Source organism: Vipera berus (assembly GCF_964194415.1).
Source record: "Vipera berus genome assembly, chromosome: 9".
NCBI classification, from domain to species: Eukaryota; Metazoa; Chordata; class Lepidosauria; order Squamata; family Viperidae; genus Vipera; species Vipera berus.
Genome location: NC_138212.1, coordinates 1,366,151 through 1,374,726, shown reverse-complemented (window position 1 = coordinate 1,374,726; position 8,576 = coordinate 1,366,151). Strand labels below are relative to the sequence as shown.

Below are 8,576 nucleotides of genomic sequence, written 5' to 3'. Positions count from 1 at the left end.
TATTGTATCATTACTTTTGTAACTTTTACAATGATTAAAATGTGACTTTTTAACCTTAAAATATTGGATGATATTTTTATGTACTTTATTTTTAGGACTGTTTTATGTTTTGAATTGTACAAACTGTTGCAGCTGGGTTATGCTTGGAAGATGTGATGCTTGTGTTAAACAATAAAGTGTTTGGAACTACTTTTAACTATATTTGTGATCCTGCAGTGAGGAGCTTGGACCTGTTGGGCACCTTGTGCTTCTGGTCTTCGCTAAAGTCACTGGGGACTTGTAAGGATTTGGGGTTTTGGTGTATTCAGAAATTATTTTTTCACTTTTCATAAAATTATTTTTGATTTCTCTTTATATCTCTCTATCCAGTAACCTTTTCTGCTGTACCTTAGGAAACAGATGCCATGGATTTATCTGGCCACAGGAGGTCAGCAGTCCCTGTTTCTATTCTATTCTATATTCTATTCTATTCTTATTTGTTATTCTATTGTATTCTTGTTTGTTATTCTATTCTATTCTATTCCATATTCTATTCTTATTTATTCTATTCTAGTTTGTTATTCTATTCTATTCTATTCTATTCTATTCTATTCTATTCTATTCTATTCTATTCTATTCTATTCTATTCTATTCTATTCTATTCTATTCTTCCTGAAGGAACACCATGTCCCCCATCTTCTTCAGACAGTCTGCTCATCAGCAGATCTCCCAGACCAGCGTTTCTCAAACTTTGCCACTTGGAGAGGTGACGGATTTCAACTCCCAGAATTTCCCAGCCAACTCTGAGTCCTTCCTCCTCCTCTTCTCCTTCCACTTTGCCCAGCATTATGGGTCTCCAAGGGAGATAAGATTCTTAATGATGATGATGATGATGATGATGATAATAATAATAATAACAACAACAACAACAACAATAACACGTTGGAAGGGACCTTGGAGGTCATCTAGTCCAACCCCCTACTCAGGCAGGAAACCCTACACCATTTCAGGCAAATGGCTGTCCAGTCTCTTCTTAAAAACTTCCAATGTTGGAGCATTCACCACCTCTGGAGGCAGGTGGTTCCGCTGGTTAGTTGTTCTCACGGTCAGGAAGTTTCTCCTTAGTTCTAGGTTGCGCCTCTCCTTGACTAGTTTCCATCCGTTGCTTCTTGTCCTGCTCTTCAGCTCCTACAGCCGCCTCCTCTCCTTCCGCCTTGCCCAGCATTATGGGTCTTTCAAGGGAGATAGGTTTTTCCATTGGCAATGAGGATCTCCACCTTGGGCACTCTGTGAATGACGTCACGCGAACGGGACGTCCAGAGACGATGTCAACGAGCTGAGAACATAACTCCTGGTGACGTCATCCCTCCGGATCCCGGCCCTCTCGCCTCCTTCTGAGCCGTTCGTCTTCGGAGAATCACGACCCTCGAGGTCTCCCGTAGTCGAAGCGGTGCCGTACCTCGAGTCTAGACTGCGCAGGCGTGATCTCCGTAGGCGCGTGCGCAGAGGTGCCGAAGACCGCTCGGGGCGGTTGCCATGGAGTCGGAAGGGGCCTACGAGCCGGGCTTCGTGGGAATCCGCTTCTGCCAGGAATGGTGAGCGGGCGGAGGGTGGGGAAGGACCCGGACTCGTCAGCATGGGAGCGGTAGTCCGCCCCAGTTTCTCCGCGAGGCGTTGAACCGTATCTCCCATCCTCCCCTCCCCGTCGCGCTATCCGGGCCTGTTTTTAGAAAAGCCTCACTGTCTTTTGCTCCCTCTCGCCCAGCAACAACATGCTGTACCCGAAGGAGGACAAGGAGAACCGGATCCTGCTCTACGCGGTAAGTGGGAGGGGGCCTGCACGGGAGGATTTGATCTCCCAGCATGCTCCGCTCTGTGGGGGCACGTGCTGGCTCGCTGGGGGATTCTGGGAGCTCAGAATTTTCAGTGCCAAGGTTGAGAGGCCCTCAGAAACGGAAGGGGCTGGATGTGTTAGAAGCCATTGGAAGGGCAAGGCGAGATGGAAATCCAGTTTCCCTGAAAACCTGGGATGGGCCTGAAAATTGGGTGTCTCAGCCCCTCTAGCCCCAGTCTGAGACACTTTGCCTGGACCCCTTTCTCAAACCTGGCCACTTTTAGGTTCCCAGTATTCCCCAGCCAGAATTCCAACGAATCTGAAGATCGGTGGACTATAACTCCCAGAATTCTCCAGGCTGGCTGGAGAATTAAGATGTCCAGATATCTTAAAATGGCCCATATTGAGAAATGCTATTCTGGACCTTAAAGCAGGCTGGTGCATGGGCTCCTGCCCTCCTGCTGCAGAGCGTGGGAGTCTGACTTACTCATTTCTCCATGGAAGTGTTTGGACCCAAGGCCTCCAAAGTGCCATCAACCCTGCCTGGCCCTCCGTCCCGGACACTTTGTGGGGAGGGGGACATCCAGGTCTTACCCTTTTTTTCCCCCTACTCTCTTCCTCCTCCTTTCTCTCTCCAGTGCCGGAACTGCGACTACCAGCAGGAAGCTGACAACAGCTGCATCTACGTCAACAAGATCACCCACGAAGTGGAGTAAGTCCCTGAGGACCACGGAAAAAGATGGCTCACTTGGGGGCAAGTTTGGGGAGGAGCCCCTCCCTGCCACCTCAAATTGAGGGGGACAGTGGTGGGCTACCCTCATAGGCTTTGGTCTATTCTTGTAAGTGGTGAGACTGGGCCTTACCCAGCTTGCTGGGCGTTATCCTCAAAACCTTTTGCGGCTTAACACTGGGACCGTTTCTGCCCAGTTGTTGGTACTCCTGCTATCTGATCGGGCACAGAGGGCATGTGGTGGGTACCCTCATCTAAGAAGTGTGGGTTGGCAAGGCCTGGAAGGAGACCCTTACCTATGGTGGCACCCGCCCTTTGGAGCATCTTCCTCCGAGATTGGCTTTGTGGTTGAGCCTGGGACCTTTGGGCAAGAGCCCGTTTCTGATTGCATGGGCGATGGATTAAGTTGTGCCTGGCTGCTATGTGTTTTTATATTTATTTTATAGTACAGGTACTTTTAAACTTAGAACCATTCCTTTAGTGGTTCTAAAAACACTGAAAAGTGACTGTTTTTCACATTTATGACCGTTGCAGCATCTGCACAGTCACATGATCAAAATTCAGATCCTTTTGCGACCTTCTGACAAGCAAAGTCAATGGGGAAGCCAGATTCACTTAACAACCGTGTGACTCACTTAAAAACTGCGGAGATTCACTTAAGTACTATGGCAAGGAAAGTCGTAAAATGGGGCAAATGTCACTTAACAGCTGCCTTCTTAGCAGTAGAAATTTTGGCCTGAACTGTGGCTGTAAGTTGGGAACTGATTGTATTTGCTATTCTTGGATTGATTTTATTTGTTGTGAACCAAACCACCCAGGTTAAATAAATAAATCTAACCTTTTGTTTTTAGCGAATTAACACAGATCATCGCTGATGTCTCTCAGGATCCCACTTTGCCCCGGACTGAGGATCACCCCTGTCAGAAGTGAGTACTTGTTGCTTTAGCTTAAATAACCAGGCTGGCTGGGGAATTCTGGGAAATGAAATCCACACTTCTTAAAGTTGCCAAGATCGAGAAACACTGTTCTAAAACTTGAAAGTGAGCAGAATTTGGACGCTTTCCAGGAGATTTTATCCTTACTTTGTATCCCAATCTTTTGGGCCCCAGGGACTGGTTACATGGAGAGACGTTTTTCTGTGGACTGGAGGGTGTGTGGTTTTGTGTGCTGCCTGCATCCTGTGGATGGGTCTTTCCTTATTTGTGCAGACTGGTTGCTGGAATGTCGTGGACCGGTACTGGTCCACGGACCGGGAGTTGGGGATCCCTATTCTAAAGAGATGGTGGGAAGGAGCCAGGCTAAGGGGCCACAACCCTGTCTTGTCTCTCTGCCCGAGCCTCAAAAAAAAAAAAAGCTTTGCAACCAGCACAGAGGACCAAATTTGGAGTGTGGTTAAAAATCTCTGGCAGAAAAAAAATCAGATTTGGAAATAGGCTGGACTCTGGAGAAGAGAGGCCAGTACAAATAGGTGGGGCTGGAGAGTAAGTTATAATGCAATTCAGTCCCCAGCCCTCCTGGCCAGGAGACCCACTGCAGTGGTTTGCAGCCTGCCTGAGTTGTCTGTGCATGTGCGCAAAGGTTAGTAAAGTGGCTGGAAAGAATTCTGCCAGCCACGTTGTGCACAATTTCTCTTACCATGTTTGATGCCTGGCTTTGCCTTCCAGGTGTGGCCACAAAGAAGCCGTCTTTTTCCAGTCTCACAGCGCGAGGGCTGAGGTGAGGAAATGGCTTTGGAACGTGGGGTAGGTGAGTGGTTAGGTAGATCACCTTAGGGTGACATCCCTCTGAAATGCCCTGAGGGATGATAGGCCTTTGCTGCCCAAAGGTGGCTTGTAGTCACAAGCCTGGATGTCTTTGGAGCCCAGCATGGCCTGCCCAGGAGTCTGACTGTGTTTCCGGTTGATATTATAGGAGTGAAAATCATTCAGCCTGGGCTCTGAACAGAGATGTTTATTTGTTTCCTTGCTTTTATCATCTTTACAAATAGCTCAAGCTGGCAAACATATCCCATACACCTTCCTCCTATTTCCCCCACAACAAGAATCCCGTGAGGTGGGTTGCGCCCGAGAGAAAGAGGGACTGGCCCGGTCACCCAGCCAGCTTTCATGGGGGACTAGAACTCCCAACTTCCTGATGATTGGCCCAGGGTCACCCAACTGGCTTTCATGCCTAAAGCAGGACTAGAGCTTATTGTCTCCTGGCGATTTGTCCAAAGTCAGCCAGCCAGCTTTCATACTAAGGTGAGACTAGAACTCACCTGATGCCTTAACCTGTAGACCAAACTTTCCAGGGTTTGGGAATGCAGATTTTCAGGTTTTGCTAATGAGGCCCTTCCTGGGGGTTTCAGCCTCAACCTCCCCCTCTGGGACCCTTGTGGGCGAAAGGGCTGAACCCCAACTCGTCTAGAGAACACCAGGTCAGAAAGAGTTGATTTAGCAGCCCGCTGGAGATCTGGAGAGGCCCTTTGCTTCTCTGCTTTCCCAAGGGACCGTCTGCCAGAAGTGACGTCTGGAATCACAAAATCATGTCTGCCTCCCCCCCCCCGTTTCTTTCCCAGGATGCCATGCGCCTCTACTATGTCTGCACAGCCCCCCACTGCGGTCACCGTTGGACAGAATGAAACCCTGCCAGGCCTCTTCCTGTCTCCCGGCCACAGATGACTTCCCCCCTGCGATTCTCCGCTATTTATCCGTTCAGCTTGTCTGAATTGTCCTTTGCTCTAATAAATGATTTATTTTTTACAGAAGACTCCAGCCTCGTGCGTGGGGGGCCTCAGCAGAGTGATATTGTTTCTGATTTAGGCTTCTGTCTCGGCAGAAGGTGCAACTGACCCCGAAAACCAGCTGCCCCCGGTTTGGGGAAGTTGTTGTCTCCCAGGGAGGCACGGGCGGAAGCCCCTGGCAGGTGTGCCTGTGGTATTCGTCGCTGGTGCTGCAGGTGAAGCCGCACCCCTCGCAGACAAAGAGTTTGGCCCGGCGCTCCCGGTAGCCGTAGGTCTGGGGGAGGCGGTGGATCTTCCTCAGGTGTGACTCCAGAGAGCAGCGCTGTGTGAAGCCCTTGTCGCCGCAGAGGCAGCAGCGGTACGGGCGGATGCCTGCAGGCAGCCAAACAGGGAGTTGGCAAAGGTCCTCGACTTGACCGTTCGTTTAGTGACCGTTCAAAATTATAACGGCACTGAAGAAAGGGGCTTATGACTTGCTTTTACAACTGATAACAGCCTTCCCCAAAGTCGCATGGTCCAAATTTGGGCCTTTGGCAACTGGCGTGGATTTCTGACGGTTGAAGTGTCGTAAGGTCACATGATTGCCATTTACAACCTTCCCCACCAACTTCCAACAAGCAAAGTGAATGACCACTTAACTGCAGTGATTCGCTTAACAACGATAGTCAAAAAAGGTTGTGAAGTCAGGCACAGCTCACTTAACAACGGCCTTGCTTAGCAATGGAAATTGTGCTCCCGGTTGTGGATCGGCCACAATCCTAAGGGTGAGCCCCAGTTACGAACCACTTTTTCTAGTGCCCCTGTAACTTGGGACGATGGCTAAATGAACGGTTGTAAGTCGAGGACTTGCTGTAGCAGAGATGAATCCCTTTCCCTCCCTGCTTCCCCTTGCCTGCCGGCCCTCACCTGTGTGCGTCCTCAGGTGCCTCTTGAGGTCAAAGGTGTCGTTGAAGCCTTTGCTGCAGTAGCTGCACGGGTGCTTCTTGACAGGGCTGTGGCTCTTGCGGTGGCGGTTCAGCATGCGCTGCAGCGGGAAGCGTTTGCTGCAGACGGAGCACTGGAAGTCTGCCTGGGTGGGGAGACCCCTGCCCTGAGGGAGGGAGGAATGAATAGTGGAAGGAAGGAAGGAATAATGAAGGGAGGGAGGAAGGTAGTGTGGTAGATGGGGGGACAACCTCCCCCTCCCTCTCCAAATATCCCCCCATCTACCAAAAGAATTCTGGGCAACCAGGATAAAAAGATAATACAATTACCAAAATCAATTTGAGAAAGGGGAAAAGAAGGCAAAATCAAACGCAGGCAGTCTCAAGACACTCAGCCTTGGTTATGAAGATTAATAATAATAATAATAATTTTATTTATATACCGCCCTTCTCCCGAAGGACTCAGGGCGGTGAACAGGGCAAATGTACAAAAATACAAAAATACAAAAGTTAAAAGGAATTAAACATAATGCCCAAGGTAAAAACAGTAAATACAAATATTAAGAACAATAAAAACCCAACCCATCCCCCCATCAGGCCAAGCCGGCTTGTTCAGAATGCTGAGGTCCCGAATCCAGTTTTCCTGGGGGAGTGGGGGGGGGGGTTTATCCCAAACTGCCCCTTACCTGGTTGCACGGAGGCGGCTTCTCCGCGGCAGGGGGGTGCGAATAGAGCGGGCTTTGGGGAAGGCGGCGGGCATCTCCTCCGTCCCACTTGCTGCTGATGCTGAGCAGTGCGGGGTTGGCGAGGGCAACTCTGGTCTCTTCAGAGATCAAGACAAGCAACAAGGATATTATTTTTAGTGACTTTTGCAAGTACAGGAAGTGCTGAAATGACAACAGGTCGTTTAGTGACCGAAGTTACAATGGCGCCAAAAAAAGTGGCTTAGGACTGTTTATCGGTTACAATCTTTGCGGCATCCCCATGATCATGTGATCAGAATTCGGATGCTTAACAATTGCTTCATATTTCTGACGGTTGCTGTGTCCCGGGATCACGTGATCCCCTTCTGCAACCTTCTGACAAGCAAAATCAATGGGGGAAGCTAGCCAGGCTTAACAACCATGTCACTCACTTATCAACTGCAGTGATTCACTTAACAAATGCAGCAAGGAAGCTCGTAAAATGGGGCGCAACACACTGAAAAAATGTCTGACTTGGCGGAACCTTTGGGCTCCATTGTGGTCGTAAGTCAAGGACTACCTGTGGGGGACTCGGCCATCTCCAGGAATATGCTAGGAAGAGAGATATGGAAACCTGACAGCCAGAGAGTGGGATCACTTTGTCTCTTGCGCCTCTCCCTCTCTCCCGTGGCAGTTCTTCCCCATCTGGGCGCCCTCCAGATGTGGGAGTCCCTCATTCCCGTGATCCCCAGCCAACATGACCATAATAGTCACTGCCCGGAAAGATGCCATTCAAGAGCTTCACCTACCTGGGACGTATAAATCTCCCCTGAGCTGGTCAGAGAGTTCACCCCAGTTCCGTCTTCTTAGCTGTGCCAAGTTACGACGTTTTATCAGAAAGGACTTCGGCATGGCTGCTCAGATGCCAGGTTTGGGTTTCCCAGGATCAACGTTCAGAGGGACCAACACATTGAACACGGTGGTGATGACCAACAATGGAAGGTCCTCAAAGTAGACACTTCATGTCCAAGAAGAAGAAAATATCTTTTATGGTGTTCACCCCTGTTCCTAGAGTTTCTTCCATATCAACTTATTTCTTCTTGTAAAAGAGTTGGAAGGGACCTTGGAGGTCTTCTAGTCCAACCCCCACACTTAGCAAGTCTACAATTTGAACTTGTTTCCCAATAAAAGTCTGACCTATAATTTCAAACAATTTGAAGAGCCAGAATTATCAATATACCCTAAAAAAAATTAAAAATGCAAACCGTTGCTTCTTTCTTTCCAAACCATGGGCCCCAATTCCTGCCTCTAACCCCCACCCCAGCTCCCGGCAAGAATAGGAAGGTCACTTCCGAAGTGACCACATCGATTGTCTATCATCCAGCAAAGTGCAAAATCTCAACACCATTCCGATGAACTGGAATGATTCTGTGGGTGGGCTATTTAAAAGAGCAACTCTAGATATCCCGACAATTTGCATCTAAATTGGGGGTGGGGGGTCATCCCATTGCATCTCTTTTGCATATTGGCTGGTTCTAATTTACAGATCTACAACTGCTTGCATTCAATCTATGCAAATCTTGCAATTTAACTCTGGAGAGCAGAGTTAAGGTCAGTTATCCATCTCTGGTTACCACCAGGATGAGAAAAACATCTTATCTTCAAAAGCAGCAACAGAATCTGAACATGAGAAGACCAGCTAAGC

General features: G+C 48.8%; 2 protein-coding genes across 4 annotated transcripts; one reads left to right on the top strand and one right to left on the bottom strand.

Moving 5' to 3' along the window:
- The first annotated feature begins 1,463 nt into the window (after positions 1–1,463).
- POLR2I (RNA polymerase II subunit I) lies at positions 1,464–5,282 on the top strand. Of its 2 annotated transcripts, none has more exons than XM_081335445.1 (6): positions 1,464–1,574; positions 1,745–1,799; positions 2,452–2,525; positions 3,395–3,469; positions 4,208–4,259; positions 5,101–5,282. In XM_081335445.1, exons 1-6 carry the CDS (start codon positions 1,516–1,518, stop codon positions 5,161–5,163), a joined length of 378 nt encoding a protein of 125 aa, XP_081191571.1. In that variant the 5' UTR covers positions 1,464–1,515; the 3' UTR covers positions 5,164–5,282. The 2 variants fall into 2 exon arrangements, with proteins under 2 accessions (XP_081191571.1, XP_081191572.1); XM_081335446.1 differs by having other exon boundaries at positions 4,208–4,289; positions 5,101–5,235.
- OVOL3 (ovo like zinc finger 3) lies at positions 5,214–8,278 on the bottom strand. Of its 2 annotated transcripts, none has more exons than XM_081335443.1 (4): positions 7,681–8,278; positions 6,875–7,011; positions 6,172–6,355; positions 5,214–5,637 (listed from the first exon to the last, which is right to left on the bottom strand). In XM_081335443.1, the coding sequence occupies exons 1-4, from the start codon at positions 7,781–7,783 to the stop codon at positions 5,282–5,284; spliced, it is 780 nt and encodes a 259-aa protein (XP_081191569.1). In that variant the 5' UTR covers positions 7,784–8,278; the 3' UTR covers positions 5,214–5,281. The 2 variants fall into 2 exon arrangements, with proteins under 2 accessions (XP_081191569.1, XP_081191570.1); XM_081335444.1 differs by having other exon boundaries at positions 6,172–6,334.
- Between the last annotated feature and the right edge of the window lie 298 nt (positions 8,279–8,576).